The 27,820-nt window shown below is 41.0% G+C and overlaps 3 protein-coding genes and 1 long non-coding RNA gene across 4 annotated transcripts; all 4 read left to right on the forward strand.

The window, feature by feature from the left end:
- The first annotated feature begins 61 nt into the window (after window positions 1-61).
- LOC138616236 (uncharacterized) lies at window positions 62-1,869 on the forward strand. Its single transcript, XR_011310587.1, has 3 exons — window positions 62-146; window positions 1,498-1,614; window positions 1,714-1,869. It is a non-coding gene; the product is annotated as an uncharacterized lncRNA (long non-coding RNA).
- A 280-nt stretch (window positions 1,870-2,149) lies between these two features.
- Window positions 2,150-6,081, forward strand: LOC138616513 (multiple epidermal growth factor-like domains protein 10). The gene is made up of 10 exons (XM_069690870.1): window positions 2,150-2,281; window positions 2,522-2,558; window positions 2,602-2,757; window positions 3,085-3,219; window positions 4,015-4,230; window positions 4,924-5,102; window positions 5,360-5,462; window positions 5,606-5,764; window positions 5,943-5,976; window positions 6,018-6,081. Exons 1-10 carry the CDS (start codon window positions 2,150-2,152, stop codon window positions 6,079-6,081), a joined length of 1,215 nt encoding a protein of 404 aa, XP_069546971.1.
- A 1,009-nt stretch (window positions 6,082-7,090) lies between these two features.
- LOC138616521 (multiple epidermal growth factor-like domains protein 6) lies at window positions 7,091-13,532 on the forward strand (the record flags this gene model as incomplete). Its single annotated transcript, XM_069690882.1, has 13 exons — window positions 7,091-7,343; window positions 8,010-8,189; window positions 8,703-8,894; window positions 9,404-9,553; window positions 9,703-9,806; window positions 10,205-10,407; window positions 10,994-11,214; window positions 11,326-11,472; window positions 11,600-11,764; window positions 11,905-12,056; window positions 12,275-12,443; window positions 12,842-12,950; window positions 13,457-13,532. Coding segments are annotated over exons 1-13 (2,121 nt in total), but the record flags the coding sequence as incomplete, so codon positions are not given.
- On the forward strand, window positions 13,499-27,503 carry LOC138616217 (uncharacterized). The gene is made up of 28 exons (XM_069690367.1): window positions 13,499-13,593; window positions 13,769-13,894; window positions 14,399-14,578; window positions 15,398-15,622; window positions 15,768-15,894; window positions 16,077-16,276; window positions 16,376-16,588; window positions 16,707-16,852; window positions 17,909-18,036; window positions 18,201-18,345; window positions 19,190-19,322; window positions 19,477-19,629; window positions 19,740-19,866; window positions 19,965-20,176; window positions 20,266-20,428; window positions 20,695-20,783; window positions 21,617-21,777; window positions 22,339-22,453; window positions 22,965-23,161; window positions 23,241-23,283; window positions 23,385-23,528; window positions 23,665-24,000; window positions 24,176-24,273; window positions 24,361-24,467; window positions 24,579-24,658; window positions 25,424-25,452; window positions 25,548-25,679; window positions 26,121-27,503. Exons 1-28 carry the CDS (start codon window positions 13,536-13,538, stop codon window positions 26,634-26,636), a joined length of 4,383 nt encoding a protein of 1,460 aa, XP_069546468.1. The 5' UTR covers window positions 13,499-13,535; the 3' UTR covers window positions 26,637-27,503.
- The last annotated feature ends 317 nt before the right edge of the window (window positions 27,504-27,820 follow it).

Here is a 27,820-nt window from a genome sequence, read left to right on the forward strand (position 1 = left end):
GGGGAGGTCTGCGGCTGAGTCCCAGGCTGACTGTGAAGCTTGTTACCCAGGTTCTTACTGCCCCTCATGGGCTCAGACCTCTGCTGACCTCCTCTGTCCCCCGGGGTGGTTCTGTCCGCTAGGATCAGTGTCTGGACATCAGCCAGGTATAGTACATATCATCAGAGGTCAGCTCAGGTTCAACTATAGTGGTCTTTTCACTTTATCATTTTCTTTTTTCCATGCATTACAGTCAGTCTAGCATTCAGACAGTTGGTTAAAAACATTCTCATCAGGCAGTTTGTTTGTAGTTTGTAGACAAAGTATTTATTCACTGCACTCTTGTTTATGGTTTACTTATGAACAAACACCTTTATGAATGACTCATTTTCATCTTAAGGTGAACGGACAGTATACCACAACAAAAAAATGGTTATACTTTTAAGTAAAGGGAAGCAAATTACAAATAATAATCTTCGATTGTATGTCAACAAACGCAATACTTCCTTGCCTCTTTTGTGACAAAGCCTTTTTTATAGTTTTCATTTGTTTTTAAATTATTTTATTTTTTTCTCAAGTTATTAAGTAACAGCCAAAAGCCCCAAAAATTATCACTGCAAGAATTATAATTTTTTTTAAGACAGTTTTGACACAAAACTTATTGCAACGAGAGAAGAAAAGCGAGGTAACACCGAAGTATTGTGAGAAACTACAACATTTAGTACGAGGTAATGCAAAAGTAGTCCTCAAAAAAGTTATTGCTTTGACCGGTATCTCAAAAATTACCCAAATTTGAGATATGATTGATTGGACAGCCTTAACTCCTCTGATCAATTTCAACTTGTCACTGCATTTGCTTTTTTTATGCTGGTGGTTTGAAATATGTTTTCAACTTAAAATGCAAACGATGTCTTATTTGACATGTTCCATAATTTTTGCAAACTGGTATTTGCCATTTAACTTCTGGTATGTGAGCCATTAGGACCCACTGTTGTACTAGTGATTTCCCTGTAATGAAGTATTGTCTTTGTTTTTTATTTTTTATCTGCACTCCAAGTTTTGTTGTTGTAATCATCTATTGCTTTACAAACCATATCTTACATGTACCAAGGGGGGGATTGTATGCCTCAGATGAGCTTTCCTCTTGCGTTACATGATCATCTTGAGATTTGTCTTTTATTGAGCCATTTTGCTAATTTGAGCATGAAATGGCCCAGGACCTATAAATAGGTTCTAGCCTTTCTGTCAGAGTCGGAGCACCTGCTGCTGAGCCGGCTTTCTCTTCTGTACTGCAGTAATTGTGCTCAGAGCCACTGTCTTCTTCATTGTTTTGTTTCCATGGTACCACACTAGGCTAATTGAAATCACCAGACACTTGATATTTTGCCAATTAAATATATCTAAGAGGACATACCATGTCTTTGCTATATTTTCTTTGGCACATGACTCTTGTTTTTATTGTAAGCGATATGGCAGGGAATGACAGTTTGGATGTTTCTTTGTCTGTCTGTTTCACAGGATGCCAGTGTCCACCGGGCCATGTGTGCCCACGTGGTAGTGCTGAGCCGGCCATCTGCAGCCCTGGCACTTTTCAGTCTTCACCTGGAGAGTCCACTTGTAACAGCTGTCCGTCAGGTAATTGGAAAAAAAAATATCTCTAAACTATAAACTGCACACAAAGAAACAAAGGTGAAATGACGTTTATAATAAAATGGGTCATACCACCTTGCCCAGGTTTTTACTGTATAGAGGGTTCGTCTGTGCCATCTCCATGTCCAATCGGTCATGTGAGTCCATCAACTGGCAGGTCGTCCCTGAGTGACTGCTCCCCTTGCCCCTTCGGCTCCTTTTGCAACAGCAGTGCTTTGACTGAGCCGTCTGGACCCTGCAGGCCAGGTCTGACAATCCACAATCACCCCTGGGAATGATGTCAGGGAACTGAGCTATTGGACTTTCTTTTCCTTTACTGTATAACTTTGATGTGCTCAGCTATAATTTCTCCAGAGCAACACTATTCACTTATTCTACATTGTAAATATTTCAGCACTGTCAGTGAGATGTCTTGCTACCTTCTTTCCCACAGGACATTTTTGCTCCCTGGGGTCCACTGAGCCTTGTCCTGTCTCTAAGCCTTACGGAGACATTTGTCCCAGGGGGCACTTCTGTCCTCATGCTGCTGGGTCACCCAAACCCTGTCCTGTCGGCAGCTTCCTCCCCGAGCCTGGAGCTTTCTCCTCCTCGCACTGCCGTCCATGTCCCCCAGGAAAATACTGCCTCAGTCCTGGAGCCTCACAGCCCTCAGGTGAGGATTATACCAGTCAAGTTGATTATTGCTCATTAACAACAAAGGACCAGTTGTGAAAACAACCACATAACATTTAATATTTTAGCTGTATGGTTTAAATGAGACCTGATTCAGGGGTAATACACACCACATTAGTCTGGTCCACTGAATTGCTGCCCATATAAAACAATTGTTTTTCTTTATGGGGGATTAGAACTATACAGCAAAACTAAATAACTATTCTGTTCCTATTTTCAGGCTAAGATCAAATATGAGTCACATAATCATTCCATGTGTAAAAACCCTTTGCCCCTTTGTGTTAGGTCTGTGTTTTTCAGGTTTCTTCTGTTCTGGAGGTGCAGATAGTCCCACACCTCGAGCCAACCTGTCTTTGTTTGGCTGTCTTCTTGAAATACTGGAGGTTTATACCATGAAGACAGACTCTGCCTTTTGGATGCACAATCTGTCCTGCTTCAATAACTCCAGTGATTCTGGTGAAATATGGCTTTCTTCAGTTTGTAATAACACAATAAATGCTTAATTTAAAAGGGCAGTACATCAGTTTCTTAAATCTATTCAATCAGAGTGCAGAGCCTTACATGTTTTGATAAATGTGCCTGTAGCTTTTCAGGCTGACCCTTCGCTAAGTATGCTACAATTAATCATTGCCTTATAGTGTTACATTGTATTGTTCCCTTGAAACGACTGTTAAATCAGCTTGTAGAAAGAGAAGACAGGCTCCTCTTTGGTTTCCTGTCTGTTAGACAAAGATATTAACTCAGCTATTTTTTTCATGCTTTATCTGCCATATTCTCTTGTAGGGAGAGAAGCTCGCCAGATCAAAGTGGTAACGGTGCCACGGGCAGATTCAGATCATATTGTGACTCACTCAGCACCATGTCTCAAGAGTCCACATTATGCCTGTTCCACCTACAGAGGAGATGTATGCCCGAGGGGTGGGTAAATCCTGACCGTGAACTTGTGATCTCCGTGTGATGCTTTGTTCATCCCCTCAGACACGCATGTTATCTTTCTTGCTCATGACAGTCGTCCCATTTACTGCAAGTGCTGTGACATGACTGATTTCATGTGATTGGCCCAGTTTGTGTTGCATATTCCAGCTTTGACACAACTCCATCTTGGTTTTATTTGGAAGCTGTTTAAGAAAACAAGACTGAAATGTTAAATCAGGAGAAGGTGGTTTAAATAATAAAATACTTCAGGGTTTTTTTTAGTTTTTTTTTTTTACAGAAACATAATTGTCAATTACACTTCATTAAATACATTTCTTCATAACACAGTCACTCATTGAAGACAACATAAGACACCGATGGTTGTGCAAATAGACTTTTCCCAGCAGGCTTCTTGAAGGTTTAAATATTTCCCGAGACCTTACAGCCTGAATGCTGCAGTTGGACCATCCTCCTGATAAGGACCTGTAGATGGTTGCGTCGTGATGCGCATTAAAGCAGCACTAAAGTAACAGCTAATATCAAACTTTAAAATAACTTTAAAATTGCAGCAAAGTAATAACTTCCCCTGAAACATTATAGAAAATCTGGACGGTTAGTTCAGTGTAAACAGAAGAAACAAGAAATAGGAGTGTGAGTATAAAAGGTTTGACAGAGAGTTTGAGAAAATCCTTTGTCTCTACAGGGAGTAGCTGCACTGGGATGGTAATACTCATGATTGGACCTTTTTCTTGCTAAAGTTGAAAAATTTCAGGGACATTTTTTGTGGCTATTTTTCAGGGTTTTATTGTCCTTTGGGCTCTGCTTACCCTCTGACCTGTGAGGCTGGCTCGTACTGTAACCAGACTGGTCTGGATGCTCCAGCAGGGCTGTGTGCAGCAGGATATGACTGCCCCAGTGGTTCTTCAGACCCCCATGCCAACCCTTGCCCTCCAGGATACTATTGCCCCCTTGGAACTCCACTCCCTCAGCCCTGTCCTCTTGGAACCATAAAAAGTGAGATATTGCTGAGATCTGCTTTTTTTTTTTTTTTTTTAAATAGAGCTGTAATTTTGTATTAATTTAATAACATTCATGGATTTTATTTTTATCATGATAATTGAATTATCAAAAGAGTTCTTTGTAAAAGAAAAGAGTGAAATGATTCAGGAGAAGTCTGTAATCCCTAGCTCGTTTTGAGTCGTGTATTAAAGATGAATGAGTAATCAGCCACAATACCAAACCGAGAAAAATAACACTTAATCCTCTTAGCTGCAATTTGTCAGTTTTTCCAGCTGATGTTCTTACATGAACTGGTGCATATCTTGCAGTTCAGTGATGTGGAGAATTATGAAAACTTCCATTGAAGCCCGCCCCCTCCCCCCCCCCCCCATGCCCTTCAGCACATATGAATAATTGCAGTCACAAAGTGGTTTAATCGTGTAATTGTATTCTTGTCTTGTGGCAGACAACTAAAATCCTGAATTAGAAGCTGATGAGGGAGTATTCATGTACTTTGCAATCAAATAATATTGTCATTTGTTGTAATTAAATTATTAAACAGATAACAAAGTGATTTGGTAATTAAAATTTTGCAAGTCAACAAATAATGTCCACGTATGGATGTGTAGAACACCAAACAATGCTTTTGGAAGAAAAATAAATAAATCAATTCATGAATTAATTTCCATATTGTGTGTTACCTGCCAGGATCCCTCGGTGGATCCACAGTTGAGGCTTGCCAGCCGTGTCCTCCGGGTCACTACTGCCACCAGAGTGGTATATCTGTGCCAAGTGGCCCCTGTGCAGAAGGCTTCTACTGTCCTGAGGGTCAGAGCTCTGAAAGACCACAACAACATTTCTGCTCAGTAGGACATTATTGTGAGAAGGTCAGTGTGAGTCTTCAAGCTATTGTCACTCACCCCTGCTGAACAATGCATGTGATGTCTTTACATAAGGCTGTGGTTGTTATTCTCTCTTAACAAGTACATTCAAATATACTCAAGTCATTCCCTGACTGGGTAAAGACTATCTCCGTCTTCACCCTGTGCTCTGCCTTCCTCCTCTGCTATCATGGCAATACTTGGTGATACATGTTATTCCCTTATGATGCAGTCAAATAAAATCATTTTAATTGTTGTTCCAGGGCAGTGTCAGACAGACAGCCTGTTTTCCCGGCAGCTACCAGTTCAGACAAGGCCAAGGCAGCTGTGAGACGTGCCCTGCTGGCTTCTATTGTCAACATCAAGGTAAAGCCAATGGGTGGACAAATCGCTGGGTGCCCAAGCATTTTGCAGCATGGAAAACAAATGTAATGATCCTTTAAATCATAGTGAGTTTCCTAAAAAAATATAGTAAATGGCTCTTCTTGAATTCTGTATCTACACACCAGGAATGAACCTTCCACTTCCCTGTGAGAGAGGTTTTTATTGCCCCAGTGGATCAGCAAATCAACAGCCCTGTCCGTCAGGGACTTATGGAAACCTGTCAGGGCTGGTTGAGGCATGGCAGTGCTCACTGTGTGACCCTGGGATGTACTGTAAAGGAACAGGTACAATGCATCCATTACTCTGACAACTATCCGTTGCTTGTTAAGTGCAAGATATCTATCAAGCTGACAGCTGCAGTTTAAATTTAATGATGCATTCCTGCAAAAAAAACAACAATAGATGTAAATCTCTTCTCTATTAACTGGGAAATTAAAAAACTTCATTTAAATTTGTTTCAAGGGAGGACATCCCCCAGTGGGCCATGTGCTGCAGGGTTTGTTTGTGTTGGCGGTGCCTCTGAACCTTCACCATCAGACAATTTGAAGGGATTCCCATGCCCTCCTGGATTCTTTTGCTCTGTGGGGACCTCGGTACCTAAACCATGCCCGAAAGGAACATTCAGGTGGATATTCTCCAGCAATATCTCTATATACTGTACCTCTAATTACCACAAACCCTGATTATGTATTAGACAAAATAGGACTACACTAATAGTTAAGTATTTAAGGACTTAACAAAACATTAATCTCTCCATTTAGCTCAAAGTAACATTTGAATTATTTAGGATATAATCAAATCCACAGACATTCTAGCAGATAATGATCCATGTTCAGCTTAATATTTTGCCGTTACCTTAATTCACTTTTGTATTTTATATATATCTCAGTGATTCAATACCACCGACTCCTCCTGTGGTTTATAGTTATCAAATTATATTTTGACAGTGAGCAGAGTGGGCTTGTGGACGATTCTCAGTGTCGTAGCTGCAGTCCTGGCTTTTACTGTTCACAGTCTGGCCTCTCTACAGTCTCTGGACCCTGCCTACCAGGTACAAAATAATGCTGAGAATTATGTTATGTTAGGTGATGCATTGTCTTACTTGATATGAAGGAGTAGCTTTGCAGAAATGTTATAAACATGGTTCCCATACTAGGTTTCTACTGCCTAGAGGGATCCCATTCTGCTACTCCAATGTCAAATGTATCTGGAGGTGTTTGTCCAGCAGGCCACTACTGTGCAGAGGGCAGCAGTGTACCCTCCCCCTGCCCAGCTGGCTCCTACCAGAATGAGGCTGGAGGAAAAGGCAAAGATGCCTGCAAACCATGCCCTCTTGGTAAACAAGAAGTAACTCTGTAAAAGTGACATTTCTTTGCCCTGTACTAATTTATCCATCTCACAACAATAACACTGTTGCACTGTTGGTTGTTTAAACCTTTGCACTATTGTTGAGTTAGTTTAATTTAATATTATTCTATTTTTATTCTATATATTGTGCATTTTTATATTTTTACTCTGTTATTTTTATTGCTTTACCCTGTATCTATAAATGCTGCTGTAGCGAAAAAAAAATTCAATCTATCTAGCTTCCTTCCCTCGCCACTCTGAAGATGTCCTTACTGTTCGAATGTCTTTTGCCAGGCTGGTTCCAGGATTTACCAGGACAGAAAGAGTGTGTTCCCTGTCCTCCTGGGTTCCAATGTCAGTCACTGGGTCCCAGTCCCACCAGGGGGAGCTCCACTGGAGTCTCCAGCCCTCTGCCCTGCCCAGCTGGCTACATCTGTCCCAGGGAGAGTCCAGACAGTCAGCCGCTGCCATGCCCCAAAGGCAGCTACAGCCACAGCCAGGGTCTCACCACCACAGGTAAAACCTTTTGTGAAAAGAAGAACCAAGAGCTATTCACTTGCATTTCTGGCTAGCTTTTTTTTCTTTTTAGGAAAAAAAAATATATAACCTAAAATTAATTTGGACAGTAAATGCCTTTTTTGTTGTTGTTGTTGTTGTTGTTAGATGTATGTGGTCTAACTCTTAAGGGCTTCAGTCAACAGTTTATTATTCAAATCTGAGATTCCTTTTAATACTTCATATATTTGGAAACAAATTTGTTAAAAAATATTAAATCTCAGAAACTATACCTGGCTAACATACTACAGGTCTGGTCATCAAAAGAACTACAAATATATTCACAAGCATTAACAAAGAATATGGTCAACTCCTTTGAAGCTGTTTCAACTAAATTTGATTAAGATACTTTTTTTAAAAAAAAATTAATATTATGTTAATGCATTTAATATTTAAAGCACAGATAATTTAAATCATTTTATCATTAAAAATGATTACATGAACACTACAAAAACAGTCTTTTTGAAATGTATAAAGATGATTTTTTTTAAATGTTCCTTACATCTCACTGTCTTTAGACATTGACACTTCTGCAGCATGTAGGCAAGTGTTGATGGATCTCACCTGGCAGGTAGCTGGTTTCGCTGTCAGGGCTGAGGTCAAAGCTGTCATTCTCTGTGTTTGCAGGTCAGTGTTTAGGGTGTCCAGCAGGTCACTTCTGTGGGTCTGAAGGTTTGGTTGAGCCTTCAGGACTGTGTGCTGCTGGGTTTCTTTGTCTGATGGGTGCCAAGGTGCCAAATCCAACTGACAACAGCACTGGATCTCTCTGTCCACCTGGGATTTTCTGCCAACAAGGGCTTAAAGCAGGTAGATGTAATGACCTTAAATCCCTAGCTTATTAAAATTAATTGTAGATATGAACTGATTTTACTCAGAGGTACCGTCTGTATAGCTAAAGCTTAGTCTTATCCCTCTGTCCCATGGGGCTTCTTTTTTTTTTTTTTTTTTTTTAATGCTAAAGCCATTTAAAATAGCTGTGCTCAGTGACATTATCCTTCATTGACATCAGGCACTGAACTTTATATTGAGTCAATACCACATTCAATGCCTTGCCGCTGCAAATATTAAGTAACAGTTTTAAATGGGTGTGTATGAAGTTTATGTTCATGACGCCTTTTTAAAGTGGATATCTTCTCTGAGAATAAATTAGATTTGGGCTGAGTCCCACATAGAGATCTAAAAAGTTACTGTGAGCTGTAGTAATGAATATTCACTGGATTTATTGACAACAACAACATTTGAATATCTCTTATAATATTTTAAAGTTCTCTTTTCATTAAAAATCTGTTCGTTTTTCTTTGAACCTCTTTTGTGTTTAAGGTGATTGCTGGGCAGGGTTTTATTGTGACTGGGGCTCTAGCAAAGCAGATCAGGCTCTATGCCCAGCTGGTTTCTTTTGCCCCAGTGGAACACCAGTTCCCATGCCTTGTCCTGCAGGAACATTTAGCTCTGAAGCAGGCAAGACACATCAGAGCAACTGCACCACCTGTAACCCTGGATACTACTGTCAAGGTGGGAAACATGGATGGTCCTAAAATTCCAGTATCTGCAGCAAAAATGTGAAACTACTTTTGTGTTGTTTTTATGTAAGCATTAAAAACTATTTTGAGAGCCGAAATTAACCCAGTAAGTAAAAAATATATGAACTGAGAATTAAATTATTTGGATTTCAAAAAATGCTTGGCCTTACAGTTTTGTTGGTTTTGGTCAGAAACTTTATAATTTAGCTTGTGTCAAAAAGTTTTGGTTGCGAATCAGAACTCCTATGGTTGTAAGTCAAAAGGTTTTGGTTGCAATGATGCATTGAGTAGGATGCAATTGAGGTGAAATCCAGTCAGCTCATCCTATCTAAACTAAGTGACAATTTCACAGCATCAGAGAATCAGTTTCTTTAATGATGCAGCTGTATCTTCAAATGTAATGATGGCAGACTTTCCAAAGTTTTGCATGTAATTATGTTAATTATATTTGACTTTATCAGATATCTTTTGTGTTTATTAACTTTTCTTGGTGTGACTCAGCTGAAGGTACCGTCCAGCCCGCACTGTGTCCTGTTGGACACTACTGCCCTGCTGGTCTGACTCTAGGACTGGAGTTCCCTTGCCCACATGGCACTGTGCAGAGCCAGCTTGGAGCCTTCAGTCCTGATGCCTGCCTGCCCTGCCCTGCCGGTATAGAAAAAAAATATTGTTATATTCCACAACATCGTTAAACCCTAATTCAATTTTTTTTTTAAACTTAAAAAAAAAAACGACTCGTGTGCATCCTAGTCTGTGTTTCAAATCTTCATGATGACTGTATCTGTTCGTGTTTCCTGCAGGAATGTTCTGCTCTCGGTCTGGTCTGTCCCAGCCCACAGGACTCTGTGAGGCAGGATACTACTGTCCTGGTGGATCAACCAGCCCGAACTCCACTGAGTTTCAGGTGTTCCTCTTGTTCTCTGTTGCCTCTGTGGATCCACAACCTGGTGATGTTGGCCAGCTACCTTTGTCCTCAGGGAAAGGTCCTTAATGATATTGGGGACCCTTCAACCTTTAATCTAATTTCACCTTTATGTCAACATTCATGTTCACCACAAATATCTTGATCAGATTTGTAGATTGTAATAAAAAAAATTAAAAAAAATACTAAAATGCTGATAAATCACAAAAGGGCCACATTTCCAGGGGGTGCTGTGATTATTGATGCTTCCTTGACCATGAACCAATTTTCTTTGAAAGCTATCATTAAGCATAATGCAGTATTATGCATTCTTCGATTCCAATTATGCCATCAAATGTCATTAGTGTTACCATAGTTTTGTTTTATCCCATTTTTCTCAGGGGAATTCAACCGGAAGCCATCTTTGTCCATCTGGCCATTACTGCCCCTCTGGCTCTGGCTATCCCTTCTCCTGCCCTGAAGGCTCTCTTTCCATCTTTCAAGGACTTAAGGAAGTAAACAAATGTCCACCCTGCCCACCTGGACTGTTTTGTGACAGTCCTGGAATGGTAGAGCTCTCAGATGCCCTCCCGTGTCACGCTGGGTAAACACTTCTGCACTTGTTCCTATACTTTTTGAATTTGAGCTCTCCTCGCTCTGAGTGGATTGTCACAGTTTTTTGGGGATAAATTTACTTCACCATCTTTAAACCCCTTCAGTGTTGCCAAGGGTTCAGTTTATTTCTGTTCATATGCTGTACATAAGAAGATCTGAGAACACTTGGGAGAAGTGTAATTAAAATACAGTGCAATTCAAAGACATTTCATCCATAAAACATTCATTTTAAACATGGAAAGTTGTTTAAGCAGGGTTTTTTTTTTTTTGTACCTTCAGCTGCTATATGTGATGGTGTAAATAGTTAGAACTGAACAATTCTAATTTAAAAGTATAACCCTAACTGTTATGGTAAATGCATTCCTGTCAAATTGCAACAGCTGTGCTCTAACAGAGAACATTATTCATCATTGCAAAACTAATAATTGTAATAACCATCATTTAAAATGACACTTACGTTGAGGAGTTACACTGAAATGATATTTTCTCACTCAGATTGTTCAGTCTCATTAATGTCAGTTTATGGCAACATTTATGACATGAACTTTGATTTCCTTGTTTACTCCTCCCTTCAGGTATGTGTGTTTGAGTGGCAGCTCCAGTGCCACTCCATCTGATGGTTCCCATGGCTACATCTGCCCCGCTGGACATAGCTGTCCTGTTGGCTCAGCAAGGGAGGTGCCCTGTGTACCTGGCACCTTCAGTCTGGCCCCTGGAGCAGCCCGCTGCATTACATGCATCAAAGGAACCATGTGTTCCTCCTCAGCCACTCAAGAGCCCTCAACCTGCCCAGCTGGTGAGGATGTGATGATCAACTTTGAATGAACAGTTTAATCAAATCGGTTACCCTTTAAGAAAAATAGCAGCAATATTGTGCAGTAATATTGAATTATTGGTTTATTTCTAGGTTATTTTTGTCCTGCTGGCACAGCCCTTCCTCAGGCTTGCCCTTTAGGAACTTTCAGCAACCAGACAGGTGCCCACTCTCTCTCTGTCTGCACACCCTGTCCCTCTGGAGTGTACTGTGGCTCATATGGAGCCTCAGCACCACAAGGTGACGGCACACTAAGATATTTGAAGACTTAATTTAGCCTGAGAGCAAATCGAGCACCTTTATGGTGACTTTGTTAAACCGATTAGTTACAGATAAACAAACTGATAGTGTGTTTGTTTTTGTCTAGGTCTGTGTTTGCAGGGTTATTTCTGCCAAGGTGGAGCTGTGGCGCCAACACCTCAGAACTCTGACCACCTTCCCAGGAATGGGCCTTGTCCTGTTGGCCACTTCTGTCCAGCAGGGTGCCTCTCCCCAAGTCCATGTCCTCTTGGCAGTATTCGCAACACCACTGGTGCGCCTGGTTTTTAAACTCATCATGAAATGGCCTTTTTCTGTTGAGTCACAACATTGTTTGATTAATTGAATGTTGAATTGATTAAGCCTGTACATAAACTATGTATCCTGACTGTTACTGTTGTCTTTCCGTCATAGGAGGTGTGTCCATGGAGTGCTGCTCTGCCTGTCCTGCAGGACACTACTGCTCCACGGAGGGTCTATCGAAGCCCAGTGGCCCTTGTGCTGCTGGTTTCTACTGCCCTTTTGACTTCTCTTCAACAACTCCATATGCCTTCCTCTGTCCCAAGGTAAAGGTTATTAATATACATTTTCATTCTTTTTGTCCAGTATTCCCCCTCTTCCACTAAATTCCCTTCACCCCCATTATCCATTGTTTTGATTGGTTACCACGCATGCAGGAGCTTTTTCCCCATTATTATTATTATTATTATTATTGTTATTATTATTAATGTCCAGCCAAAATGTAAGCCACCCCCTCAGATGTGCCTTTATCACTCTGTCCTAGGGCCACTACTGTCCAGAGGGCTCTGCCCTGGCCTTGCCTTGTCCCACAGGAGAGTACCAGCCAAACCCGGGTTCAGATCGCTGCATCCCCTGTCGACCTGGATTCTACTGTGAGGAGGCCATCGTGGGAGAGCCATGGCCCTGCCCACCACACTCATTCTGCCCTGCAGGTATGCTAGAAAGACAAGTTTAACTATGAAGGACTAAAACTTTCCAGCTCACTGATTATCATGCTATACTTTGTCTTGTTTGTTTGAATTGCACATCAAGTTGTGCTTTTTATGAGGTGGTGATGGAATGCTAGCTGTAATTTTAAATTGGTTATATTGACATCAGCGGTATCCACCTTCTCTTAAAACTTTTGAAAAGAAAGTTAAACTTATTTGCCAAGATGATTATTTATTTGTTTAGTGAACATTATCCAGAACAGATCAACAATGGGGAAAAAAATATGTTTCATTAGACTTTATTTTATGCAAACTAAAGTAAAACAAATATGGCTGGTGGAAGTTAATGCCTTTGTGTTAATTACTGTGTAATAAATCATGCTTTGTGTTGTTTTTTTCAGGCACAATGGTGCCTCAGCCCTGTCCTAATGGGACATACACTGTTTCAAACCAAGGAGGACTACAGGAAGAGAGAGAGTGTTCACCCTGCCCTCCAGGGAAGTTCTGCAGGTGTCCTTGATGCATCACAGCTACCCTGCATGCAAGCAAAAAAAACAAACAGGGCATCTAGTGCATTAACATACATTATGTTCATGGACACACAATTTGGCCCATGCACATCCTGTCCGCACATAGAGACAAATGCTAAAAGGCAAACACTCATCTCTGCTTTGTACTCACAATTAGCCTAATGCAGGAGTATATCGTGTTCAGGAGTTACAGTTCACTGAACAGCTAAATTGAGATGCATGATTTTAATGAATGTAGAGCATGGGAGGGGAAAATGTTAAATGTTAAGTTGGTAGAAACTACATCATTACTATTCTATCTATTCTTTCTGTCCTGATGCCTGGGAAAATGTTAAATGCCGAGTTGGTAGAAATTACATCATTACTATTCTATCTGTCTAATGAAGCATACATTTTAGTGTCTTCTAAATGTTACTTTGTGTGTAGATGTTTCTGTGTGTATGCAGTGAATCTTGTGTTTTGACTTGATCAGTTTATTTTCTTTAGGGCTGGTAGGATCCAAGGTGTTTGTGCTGCAGGGTATCTTTGTGTTTCTGGGAGTGCAGATTTCACCCCTCAGGGCCCAATGTCTAACCTGACCCAGTGCCAGTGGGGTGTGCAGTGTGCTGGACCATGTCCACCAGGTACGATACATTTTAAAAACCAACAGTGCTACCAAGAATTGATATTTAGATTCTATGCAGACATTTTTGTTCTTTATTCTCAGTTTGTATAACTCTTGAGATCATTTCTACCCCAGCTTTTAGTGAAGTTACTTAAAATACATTCTTAAAAACTGAATGTACTTTTTTATTTTAGGTTTTTATTGTCCTGAAGGCACACAACGGGCTCAGTTGTGTCCTGCAAATACCATCAGAATCTTCCCAGGAGGTGCCAGCCTACAGGACTGCTTACCCTGCCCACCTCAGTATTGGTGTAAACCTGGTATGAGCTGATTTGCGTGCTTAGACGTGTTTCCTGCCTGCTGTAATTAGGTTTACTGGGTCAATAAACCAGGAAGGACACCGTGTAGTTTGAGACTCCTTACAGTTAACCTATACAAACAGTTTTCTGTCCTGATGCCTGGGAAGCAGCCTGCTGCTTGATTGCTACCCAACCAGGCAGTCAACTGCACTCATGTCAACACAGTATACTTAAATAACTGCAGGATTGGAGAAGTCTGTGACTCCAGTTAAAACAACAGGCTTTCAATTAGAAAGAGGCAGGAGACCCTGCTTTGAGAATGATGTCTGAGCCCGGGCTCATTAAAGGTTAACGAGTAAGAAAGATGGCCAGTGGCAATATGAGCCATAAAAGTGGATAAGTAAATAATTGAAATAAATTATTCAACTGATAAAAACAAGCGCAATAAATGGGCCATAAAACTATACCACCGCAAACAATATATACATTTTGTCTACATTTTTAATTTGTTTTGTTTGTATGCAGGAGATTCAGTCATTCATTTCTGTCCTGCTGGCCAGTACTGTGATGGTCTGCCTGGCAGTGACTACAATGGAGGGACAGGACCGAGGCCATGTCCTCTATACACTTATCGAGCTTCCCCTGGAGCAGACAGCAAGGGTGACTGCCTGCCCTGCCCCGCTGGGTCACACTGTAACAGCACAGGTGCGACATACTGTACTTCACACAGAGCAAAGCACAACATTTTAAAAAAATGAACTCAGATTAAATATACAAATCCTTTTTTTCTGTCAAAGGTGATTTCCCCTCTTTTAATTCTGTTATTTATTGGTCCTATTGTATACTGTAATGAGGTGTAAAATACACCTTAATAGGCCTCTCTCTGGTGGGTTTGACTTTACACTTGTGAGGACAGTTCAAAGACAATTGCCTTTCTGGGTTGTTTTAATTTCAGTGTCAGTGCACACGTTTATACTCGTGCAAGAGCTAAGAATGAAGAAAGTACAATGAAGTGAAGGCACTGAATTTAAAACTCGTCACCTGAGGTTGCCGTGATGGTTGAGTGATATCTTCTCAAAAAAAAAAAAAAACCTTTTCTAATCCCCTTCACAAATGCATTACAGTTCAGATTGCATTTAAATGTTACTTAAACTCATGGATAATCCCCTCCTCTTTCTCTGGTCCTTTGTATGCTTAACTGAGTGCTGCTTAAATACGATTAGTAAGGCACTACACTTTTGTTGCAGCCATTTCTATAAACTTCATGATTCAGTTGTTACTTCATTTTAAACCGTGCTGAATATGTGTGGATTAGGGGTGTGCTATATGGTATTGTTAACAATAATATACATTTAAATTTGAATATAACAAAAACTCACATCGTAATAATGACAATATTTTCATTTGAGTTATTTTGGTAATGAATCATACCCGTCTGTGCTCTGCAGTTGCTCTTCTAGTTTATAGTTTGGTCATTGTGTGTGAGTTGATGAAGAGGTTTTTAAGAAAACTATTATTTTCCAGGACTTACAGACTACTCTAACAGTCCCTGCCCACCTGGCTTCTGGTGCAGTGGGTCTGGACCCCCCATCCTCTGCCCAGCGGGCACAAAGAGGCTGCTTCCTGGAGCTGCTGCACCCAACCAATGTAAACCCTGTGCAGGGGGAACCTTCTGCCCAGACCCTTGGACTACAGGAAGGCCCAATGTGGAAGGGATACCCTGTAGGGCCTCTTATCAATGTCCCGTTGGTGGGTTTGTCAGCACATTTTATAATGATAGCATACAGAAGCTAATATATACAGTAGGTCGAGTCTTTTTTTTTTTTTTGGTATACTTTCTTCCCGAAAAACTACAATGAGGTTCTTCTGTAATGGGTTTTTGCTCGTAATCCAGGTGCAGTTTCAGAGAAGCTCTGCAGAGCTGGGTCATACTGTGGACCTCAGACTGCTGAGCCTCAAGTCTGTCCAGAAGGTTATTTATGTCCCGAGGGATCCCATTCCTACTACAACCCCAAACAACTGTGAGTGCATGAAAGGTCTAATAGCCTAAAACCTGGCATGAAAATGGCTGGATGTCTGCTGTAACATTGATATGACGAGGAGAGGCTTTAACTGTTGAAAGGATGAAAGCTGAATGGGTTTCGACTAATTCTGCTGGGTGTTGGTTATAGCTTTATAAATAACCTGTTACCATGCTCCACAGCTGTCCGTTTCCCTATTACTGCCCAGCCAACAGCTCTGCCATGAAGTCCTGCGAAGGGGGTTTGATGCCTGTCAACACCAGCGGGCTAAGGGGATCCAAAAACAGCTGCTGTAGTGTGTGTGAGGGGGGCACCTATCGTCCATACCTCTCCCCCATTCTGCAGTGCCTTACATGTCCACCAGGATACTATTGTCCCCCAGGTACTTCATATTATGAAAGGAATTATAATCAGCTCAATTGTAAAATATTTTTTAATTTCACTGCCTAACTCAAAGTGTAAACTGATTCTAATGCAACAGGTACAGACAACTACAAGAGTAACCCTTGCCCCATTGGCTATGTCTGTCCCATGGGATCCTCCCAACCAATATCATGTCCGCCTGGCTCCTTTGGCAGCCGCACTCATGCCAACAAAATGGGCGACTGTAACTCATGTCCAGTTGACACTTTCAACCACCTGCCTGCTCAGAAGGCCTGCTTTCCCTGTGGCAGCTCCTCCACCTCACCAGCTGGTTAGATGTTCAGATAATTAATTTATTTTTGCAGTTTTGTAGAGAAAAGTTTCAAAAGTGTTGCTCATCTGTACATGAAAGTATCTCTGTTGATCATATGTCACACTTGTTTCCTCAGGTTCTTCTTCTTGCACCTGCATGGGTAAGAACCGTGCCTTCCAGTATTCTGATGGCTCGTGTTTGTGCAGAACTGGTTTCATCTTCTACAATGAACTGGATTTCAAAAGCTCTACTTCTGACAATGAATTGGACTGCCAGCCTGAGGTCAGTAAAACCAGGAATATTTAAAAAAAAAAATCTGTATCCTTTTATTAAAGTGTTCCCCATCTTTGTGTGTGTTCACTCAAATATATAAACTTGAACCTAATATGTGTTTTTGGTGTGGATTGAGAGACACGTTCTTATGCAGCACAATAGACTTAGCCTGCACCCAATTTTCAAATGTCTGATGTTAAAGTATCCCAGAAACATGCAAACAATTCAATTCTGGCTGGCAAACACATGGAGACCATAGTGAGGCGATGGTTCATGGTGATTTTAGCCTTCCCTATTTGCAAGCTTTGTCAAAAAGGAAAGTTTTAAGCCAATACTTTAAAGTAGGAAATTTGCCTGGGATGACCTTTAATGTAGGATGGAGCTTGATTATTAAGGGCTCTTTAAGTCAGGAGCAGAATTCCAGATTCCAATTTTATAGGAAGTTGAAGTAGAAAAGCTAAAATGGGAGGAATATGGTTTTCACTGCTAGCTCCCTACAGCACTCATATTGCAGCTTTGTGGCTCACCTGGAGGCTTTTCACAGTGATTAACACATCCTGACAACGGAGAATTACTGTAGTAATAGATGAGTGGATTAATTTCTCCGCATCGTTTTGAGACGGGATGTTCCTGATTTTGTTAATGTTGAGTGGATGAACGAAAGGAGTCTTTTCGATTTGCCCTATCCTGACCATAAATACCTCTAAGATTCCTCAGTGGGGCTGAAGGCCAAGGCTATGTCATCCAGGGTAACAATGTGATTGGATAAGAAGTTTCAAGGGTGTTTTGAGCCTAGTACTAAAAGTTCAGATTGATTTGTTTTTAGAGGTAGACAACCTCTCCCGACCTGTTAAAACAACGCTACATTGATTTGACACCATCATTTTATAATATTGTTTCCACATTGTGTTTTTGTGAGATAGAAATCAATATGACAATGTGAGATGGGGAAAATATCTTCCTGTACAGTTATGTACTGTAGCTCATTCCTGAATGATGCAACAAACGACAACATCCTGGTCTCTGAAGTATGTCCTCTCAGGTGTCTGTGTTTATGTGTTGCAGGTAAACAGAAGATGTGCCGCAGGAGAGGTACGTTTGGCAGCATCCAGAGAGTGTGTGTTGCCATCCCTCCACTCCTGTAATATCACCTGCGGACCACATGGAGGAACTCTGGATGTGGAGATGGGCATGTGAGACATGTTTTTATTTTTCAACTTGTTCCTACATTGTAGCCTATAGAGTTAACTACTAGCAATAAATGAATAAAGAAATATATCATTCTTTCTTTGTTGTATATAACCTGAAATGCGGCCACTCTGTCTCTTGTCTTATCTGCGTGATCCTGATGCTTCAGCTGCCAGTGTGAGCGATATGTGTCCGCTGAGGAGCTTTGCAATACTTCCTGCCTTTCCAGACTGCCTCAACTCTCTGCCAAGCTCGAGCCAGACGGACACCTGCTGCTCAGCCTCAGAGAAAGAGGCAGCACGGTCTGGGCCAGGGTGAGGGAAAGCTGACAGGGCCACTGACAAACTGATGATCAGCCGCACCTTGCAAGCACATAGAATTATCCCATTCAATCCCATTATTTACCTTATACCCACTGATCAGTCACTCAAAATGTGTGTGTGACTGAGGGGGAAGGTTTTCGCAGGCTGCTACAAGCAGATAAAAATAAGCACAAATATGACATTAGTATTGTACCGATGCAGCCAAGAGACTTCTCAGACCGGAGGGTCGACCTACATCGATTAGTTGGCAGAAAGCTCAGCGCAGCAGTTCTCAGCGCCTCAGCAGGACACATGGAAAAGTGTTGCAGCAGCAGATTGTGTGATATTGTGTATGGTGAAGGGGAAGTTATAGATAATGAACTTCTCTCACTACGAAAGTTCACTAGATTGGCTACTTGGTCCTATCATTTTCCACTAGTTTCATCATCTATGTGCAGGTTTTTGTGCGAGTGTGTGTAGCCCCATCTACAGATATATAGCATCTCCAAGTTTTTATCATAGTTCGCCAGCTGTTTATGTCCACAGATTATCATTTTAACAACAACAACAACAACAGCAGTCTTTGTGTCTAGTGCAGGATATTTACCTAAATTCCTTTTTAGTCATGGAGAGCACAATTTACAGTAAATGTATAGGACATTATTTAAAACAGATGTAATACACATATTGTACTACAGAAAAACTATACTAGATTCAGTACTCGGAAGAAATATGATTATGATAGACAATCACAGCATGCCACAGTTGATCACACACTATTGGTTCAATTTATGTAGCAAGATGTTGTATCATACTGCAGTTGCTTTTCTCATCTGTTGTTTGTGTTTATTTCCAGTCAATAATGAATGTTTTAGGACCGGATATCCATGTAAACAATATTGGGAAAATACATTTGGTCCAGTTTGACTCTGAGGGAGTGTTTGGTTGGATTCCCACACAAAAAGACATCGTCAATCACTTTCTGTCAGGTAACCAGACTTGTCCTATTGATTCATGCTTTTTCTTTTCCTATGCTTCTACGGAACCTGTTTGTTTTCTGGATCTGATATCATTTTACAGGAAACTTGAAATTTCAATGAAACCCCAACCATGTAGATCTGACACAGATGTATCTGTATCCAGAACCAGTAGAAATCCTAAACACAACACCCAGAAACAGGAAAAGCACAGAAGATGATGATGGTGACCTAGGTGTCTTTCCTCGAATCCCCAATCCCATTGCCTGTGTCTCCTCTGGTGACATGCTCATTTTTCATCTCTCCATCAACCACACTGGTACCACTGATTGTGTATACTTTTATGGTGGTTTTATCATTAAATTATGATTTTTTGTGTGTGTGTGTAAACACTATCATTTTACTCCCAACTATATTTAATTTTCTAAGACCGCAATCGCAGCCACTTTCCGGTGTATCCAAAAGACCACCTGTTCAACAGTAACCCCAGCTGGGACTTTGGTGCCTTCAGAAATCTGCAGATACTCATAAAGCAGACAAACTTCAACTCTTCAAGGTAGTGCAGAGTCCACACAGTATTCATCATCTTGAATTTCTTTTTGTAACAATAAGCCTTTCACTCCTCTCGTCTCCTTTTTCTTCTTCTACCCTCAGGTTTGCTCATGTTTTTTCAGATACAGGGAAGTATGTGTTTGTGGACAGCGCTGTCCCTCAGTGGAGTATGGTAGTGGTGGTCAGTGAGGAGGGGACAGAGTGTGACCCTAGGGCTGCTGTATTTCAACCCATGACTCCAGCACAGTTGGTCAAATATGGGATTGTCAAGCAGCACAAACTCAACCTTCTGCCTGACTGGGGAGTGATTGCTGGTCGGTATTTTTATTGTTCAGTATTTTGTGGTGCAGAAATTCGCCCTTTTTATTTTATATATACATGATACAATGGGGACTGTGTGCAGGGATCCTGAGTCTGCTGTTGGTTGCGGTCGTCGTTCTGACCACCACAGTGCTCGTTCTGCGACCCGGCAAAGCAAAGCTTGTCTCCCAGTGGAGGACAAAGCCGAAGTGGCGCAGCCTCGGGGAGCCCCTCTGTCCGGTGGAGTGTGTTTGCAGCAGGGAGAGGTGTGTTGGTGTGACAGGAGAACTAATGTTGTGTAAGTGTCAATACACTGATGGTGGGTGACCTGGCAGCAAATACCTTGTGCCTTTGTTTCTGGTTTTTTTGATGGTAAGTAGTATAGAGGCAGACGGGAAACAAGGGGGAGAGAGAGGGGTGTGACATGAAACACACCCTGTTGCACACTACATACAATTACATATAACTTTTAAATATGAGACAAAAGATACACAGCCACACATTTACAAAAATGTTTATATTTGTGTTTCAGCATAGCTGTCCCAAGCCACGGCGGCTTCCTTGCCAATAGAGGTGCAGGAGAAGGAGCAGAGGCTGAGGAACCAGCTGTTTCAAAGGGAGGTAAGTTCTCAGTTTAATATACTGTGCTGCACCCTCTTTTTAAAAGTAGAAACATCAAATCTTTGAGTAAAAATGCAAGGAGATTCTGCTGGTACCGGTCATTGTGTGGGTGCATAGTGAGTTTGTGGTCAGTCGTACGCTAAAGATGATTTTCTGAAGTGTAGTCTGTAATTACCACAATTAATTACGTCTGTGTACAATTAGATAGAGTATCATCTATCAAAATACAATATAGTTTTTGCCCAGGTCAACCTAAAGAATATTTATCCTTTTGTAAATGACTGCAACCATGGTTTGGTTAAATTCAGTAAATAAAACCACCAATTTTTGTATTTTCTGCACTGCTTCAACAACCTGGTCAATAACTTCACTAATACACTTTGGCAACTCTTTTCCATCTGACTGGTTTTCAATACACTTGCCGTTGTTTCTTCTTTTATCTGCTGATAAGGTTTGAAATTGCAGTAAGGTAGAGTTGACTTGAGTGTTTCTCAGTTAATGCTCATTGCATTATTCATTCAGCTTGATAGGGTGTTTAAATGTCCATTGGCCTAGTCATTATGAAACCATCTCGCATGACCAGCTAGCAGTTAACAGCCTATTCCCCATTTGATTGATGATAAAGAAAATAATGGCTTATATCACACTCTAAGGACTTTTGCTGTTATCACTAAAGAAAGACTACTAAATTATGATGGAGCCAAGCTTTTGATTTCAAGGTGTAGTCATGCACTGAGTGTACCTCCTCGAGTCTTTAGGATGGCATACATACCCCCGCTTTTATCAACCCATTTCTACCTTATCTATTATTGAATTTATCTGCTCTTATTTAGGAAGAGTGTCTGGCTGCTGTGATTTGGAGGAGTTTAATGTGAAAACTCTGTACGACAAACTAGAGGATCAGAACCTTCATATCGCCTCACAGCTGGCTCGACACCGCAAAGACATACAGGAGTTTTATAGAAGTATTTGTCAACAGACTGAGTCACTTAAGGTGAGTTTTATTGTAGTGAGAAATGAGTACAATAAATTATTCATGAATAATCCATAAAAGGTTTTTAAGATGTATATGATGTATTTATTAATTATTAATCATTTTCTAATGCTTTAGAGATCAGTTATAAGACATTGAAATGAACAACTTGTATGTTGCCAGGGTGTAGAAAAGCCACATCCATCATGCTACTTTCCTCTTTTTTTATTATTATATAATCTAAGTAGTTTATGATTGGACTTTAATCCAGATGTGCTGCAGCCAAACTGTCTGTTGCAGGGATCCCACTGATGCATTTTCTACAACCTGGCAACTTAAAATGTGTTCTCATTAGTGGACTACAAGAAATGTATAATACATTAGTAAATTATATATCAACCATCAATAAATCCATCCACTACATCTTATAAACTCTTTACAAATGTCGCCTTAATAGAGAGTGGTGCCAATTTTCTTTCAACAAAAGAATTGGCTAATGGATATGTAATATTTAAATGTTGTTGTCCTGCCCACGTCCACAAGAAAACAATGTAAAATTGTATTTTTTTTTTTTTTTAACAGAATGTCTTTGAGAATATGGACAATAAAAAACTGAGTCTTCTTAAAGAGATGCTCCTCCATAATGTAATGAGGGATAAACCATCCAACAGCAGCACGGGGGAGAGAGATACACAAGGTAAAACTAAATAAGGATTTAGAATTCTTGCAGAGAACCAGACCTCAGTTCTTTAAGATAATGAAGCTACAGCCCGCAGCTAATAACCTCAGTTTAGCATTTATGAGCAAAGTGTAAAAACTGCAATTTGTACTTTTACGGCAAGTTATGTGTGGGTTAACTAAACGTTAGAGGGGCTTGTAGGTGGACAGATGCCATGCTAGCTGTTTCTTACAAAGCTAAGCTAATTAGGTGCTGGCTAGCTTTATATGCACGGATATGGGAGTGGTATTGATCTAACTCTTTGCACGATAGCGAATAAGCTCAGTATTTCCCATCATGTCGGGTTATTACTTTTTGTGCGTCATCACATTTTGTGCTTGTGTGTTTTAACAAATTCCTTTTTTTATTTAATGGCTAAACACCTAAACATGCTGTTGTTGTGCTTTTAAGAGTCTCAAATTTGTGTCTTATTCCTACTATGTAAACTTTTTCTTGCATGAAACTGAACAACCCCATACCCCCCCCAAAGCTGAGGCCTCTATATCATTACTGGGAGCTGTTCTCAGGTCAGTGGAAGCTCTCTTATGCAGGCTGACAGGAGAAGCGTGGCAGAACCAGGACTTGCCTGGTCCCTCCTTCTGTCATAGTGGTCCTCATGATACCAGGGAGTGTGAGCGGCAGGCTGGGTACATGCAGCCCAGTGACACCAACATGTGCTATACACAGGTACAGCAGTGGCATCAGCTCTTTTTGGAGCACATTTTAAAATAACAAGCGGTTAATTTCCTTTTTCAAATGTCCACAGTTTTCATCAGCAAGTATGACCAAAGCTCTTCCCCATGAGCAAGGTTAGGAACAAATATTGAAATGTACAATGGTTTGTTGCATTTATGAGAACATTAGGATATTACAGCGTGCTCTGTAAATATTGTATTTCTCTGTTCTCTAGTCCATGCACTGAGCACAGCTCCCTGTCTCAGTGATCATGACCTGGCCAAGCTGGTCTCCATATCTCCTCTATTCAAGGCCCTGCAGGAGATTCAGCAGTCGTTACAAAACCTCTCCACAGATGAATCAGATCCTCTCAACAATGGTACAGAAACATGATACAAACTCTCCGTTCAAGACCTCAGAGAGAGAGACTGGCCTCACAATGAAAGTATCGTTTAATTCTACTCAATTCTAAACATGAAATCATGAAGCCTAAAATACAGCCTGTTCTGTTTTAGCAGCTGCAGAGCAGCCTGTCCCGGGAAACCATGATGGACAACTCATCCCGACAGCGCTGGATAACCTCTCACCGCAACACTCTGCAGTTTTCCTGTTTGGTTGTCAGGTGATGCAGTTGCTTGCAACATGCCCCCTGTTTCCCTCCATTCTTCTGCTGCTGGCCAAGTCAATCCCCTTTTCATTGTCCTCCTCTAATGAGAGTCTGCTGGCACATTGCTCAGGGGACTTTTATTTTGATGCGACCAATCAAATCCTTTATCTGTCAGAGGAGAAGCTTCAGCACGCGGGACATTTCATTGCTATCATCCTGCAGTCCATGGCCCATATAGCATCAGGTAATCAAAAAGACTCTTTTAGAAAACAGTCATGAGAGCCAATCTTGTGTCCTGGTTTCACAACAGTCATTTGTAGTACATTATAATACCACTGGCAATCATCTTTGAAAGCACAAAGTATGTAATCTCCTTTGGAAACAATATGATTTCTTTTTTTTTTCTTTTTTAAACCCAGGATCCAAATCCCAGAGCTTTATGCGAGCTCTCCATGAGGCCATTTCAGCTCTAAGCCTTCAGCTGTTCAACTTTTCTTTCAAATGGATCACAGCAGAGGTGTGTAAGTGCTATTCAAAGCTCACTCATCATTCTCATACCGCACGAGTGGGAACAGATAACTTTTTATACCTTTTTGTTTTACAGTCAAATTTCGACAATTCACAGGGGCGGCACAGCGCATTAGTCGAGGAATTTCTCAACATTAGAATTCCCACAGAAGCCCACTTCACTGAGCACCTATTAGCCGGCAGGTTAGTGAGAAAGATAAAACCCACAACAGGGTATAGTGTGCCCTTATAAGATACACCAATATAAATAAGGCAATTACAGTAAATAACTTTTCTGCCCTTCTTCCCATTTAGACTCGAGAAATATAAATGTTTCAGGTTGGAGCAGCTTATCGCCAACCTCAAACAGAGTTCAACTCGGGGCATCGAGACAGGTAGGACCATTGTTGATTTCTAGTTAGATGCAATTAAGATATAATATGCTAAATCAATGGCAAGAGTTTTTCTTACCTAAACTGCTCCCAGGATGGATAAAATACTGTAAAACCATACACGTTAGTATATGAAATGTTCTATTTCACACTATGCATCTGTCTCTGCAGAGCAGCTCTATAAATATGCCAATAATGACAGACTTGCATTCACAAAAGAACAAAAGTGGTTGATAATCAAAATGTATCACCATTTAGAGGCTGAATAGTTTCCAAATGAGTTAATAAAAATAACCTTGATATCACCGGTATTCAAAATCAATATACTAAAATGCATAGCCTAGTATAAGGAGCACAAACTTTTGACCCTTGATCAATAGAGAACCTATCAAGGTCTTAGTAGCAGCCTTGTACACCCTTTGCTCATGTATGGATGGTTTGCTGCTTTCAAACCATCATTTTTGGTTGTCTTGACTTGATGGCAACGCCAAGCTATAGCCTTATTTTACAATAATAATTCTCCCAACTATTTGTGATTTTCAAACCAAAGTTGTTTCTCCATTTTTCTCCCGTCACAATATATAAGCATCACTGAACTATTAAAGGAAGTCGGGGAGAAAAAGTCAATTTTTACCTCTTGAATCACTTTCAAAGCTTCTGTTCCACTAGACTGGTCCAATATCTGAGTACACAGAGTTCATGTCTTTAATGACAGCATACCAATGAGCACTGAAGCTATTCTGAGTGCTCATTCTTTAATTTCTGCAGATTTACCACCAAAAGGGACCCCAGTGCAGGTATCACGAACAAACCCTACACAATGTTAATTCAAAGGAATAGTCACCGTTCTCCGAGCACCACACATCACTTATCACCTTTTCCTCTGCTCCAGGTGTCGTGTATAGAGGAAGAAATTGATCGCATGGATGAATCTTTCTTGCTGCTCAGCATGCAGCTACAGAAGAGGGCTCAAATGAGCACATGGCTGAAGGAGAGAGACAACAGTGCTGGAAGCCCTTCTGCGGTAATTAGCCGGAATATTACACATTGCATAGATAATTACATAAACCAAAGAATACATCTGTGAGATAATTTAGTTTTGTAGTGAAAGGAGAAATGTATTCTTTGTGTATTATTTCCTGCCAATTTCAGCAAGGCGAAATATTTGTTTTGATTTCTTCACTACTCATTACTGTAACATTTTATACATATAAATTACATATCACCGCTCTTGAAAATGTATCGGAGCAATAAGTCATTCAAACAAACTCACTCTTCATTCTGATATAAATTAGCTTTTAGTCAGCCTCGACTAAAAGGAAAATGTGTGATGTGCATGCATGGATATGATGTGTGCCTGCATTTGTATTCTCGCATTACTACTTGAGACTTTGTGCACTAATTAATTTGCATCTTTTACCGCACATCATCCACAAAACATAGTCTGTGATCTATTCTTTTGCAGAGGTCAACACCAACAGGCATGCCAAGCCTGAGTCGTAATGGAACCGTCCTGCTGGAACTGAAGAGACGCTATGTATCACAGCGCCTCAATGAGCTCCAAATCACATTAGGCCAGATCAGACGGTGCCAGCAGCATGACAGCAAGTCGAAAGACGGGACAAGAGGCCGTACACAAACAGACAGCAGCATCGCTCAGCAGGGAGAGAGGGAGCTCTACCCTGGTGTAGATGGCTGCAATCCCCCTGATGGCCAGCGGTGGGACAGTATTTCAGCTAGCCAGAGTCACAGCCAACAAACGCAAGAGACCGGAGGTCTTGATAACTATAAACTGGAGAGTCATATTTCCGACCTGCAAAGTACTAACACTGTCCAGGGAAACAACCGTGACACGTTACTGGACGGCCAGAAGCCAAAGAACCAAGATCAGCTGCATCTAAATGTCCCAGGAAAACAGGAGCTAAGCAGTCAGATCACCATAGAAAATACAACTGGACAAACGGATAGTGATGACCAATGATCACAAAGTGGATCTCAATATGGATAGATGCTGACAAATCTTTTTTTTTCCCCCCTCTTAACGTGATCCTTTTTGTACTCTCTCCTGTGGCCTAAAGTTATCAGGTTATCTCCATACAGTATAGCATTCTGTCTTGTTTTCTGAGTAATGCTCAGTGACCTCTGTCTTAATTTGCACCAGCTTTTAAACAATTCGGCTGCGTTCTCTTTAATTATCTGACAGAAATCATTTCTGGCAGCACTCGGTGGCTTGACACCACCTGTCATCTTGTCCAAATAGTTTCTTAGTCAGGAGTTAATGCTGGGCTCTAAGACAGGCTCTGTTCATTACCATATTCTAATTAAGACAATAAACTTCAGCTGATGAACACACGGTGACACCGGCGCTTCTGTGCTGCGTTCTGATCACGACAACTTCTCCCTCGTGTAAAGGTGACAACCGACATGTTTTCATGAATATTTCATGTTCAACTACAATAAGTCTCTCCCCTTTTCTCTGTCTTGCACACGTGTATGTTGTCTAACCTTTATACTCTGACCTCTTTTCATTTGAGTGAAACATCTTTACAGATGAACCAGGAGAACCTAAAAGTACAGCAACACAACTTGAAAGCCAGTTGGATCTGCCTCAGAAGAGAAGTCTATGTTGTGCAACTGCTGCTTTCTTCTGGTTCAATGGTTTATCTGACGCACAGGGTTGTGGGTCTTATAATAGAAAGGCAGTATTCCTACAGGGGGCTGTGAGCCAAATCAGAAGGTCAGATGGAACAAGTCTTCACTTACTATCAGTGTTAGCTCTGAGCTCTGTGCCAAGCCCCCCTGGTTGAATTTGGCAGTGCCCTGTAGCTGTGTGTGTGTGTGTGTGTGTGTGTGTGTGCGTGTTTGTGTGTATTTGGGGTGTGATTCAGTGACTCCCTGAGATTATATGCCTTATCAATTAGATTAGCTGCTATGCCAGTGATCTGGCCTGTGTGTCTATCTCACAGTGGGACACGGCATCATACGCTGCATGTTGAGCTGCTCTGCAGTCGTGTGAGTGTGAATCTTTGTGTGGTAATTTGTCGTAGTACAATGTTATGTTTGCTCTAGTTGTTTAGATCAACACATGGGGTATTTTTTGGAAGCCTAGCTTTGTTTGATGTTTATGTAGGTATATGTGTGTGTGTGTGTACACACACACACGAG

Source organism: Brachyistius frenatus, unplaced genomic scaffold (assembly GCF_029030835.1).
Source record: "Brachyistius frenatus isolate BFR_SWC_R1_liver_20210118 unplaced genomic scaffold, ASM2903083v1 Contig_1, whole genome shotgun sequence".
In the NCBI taxonomy this organism is placed as follows: Eukaryota; Metazoa; Chordata; class Actinopteri; family Embiotocidae; genus Brachyistius; species Brachyistius frenatus.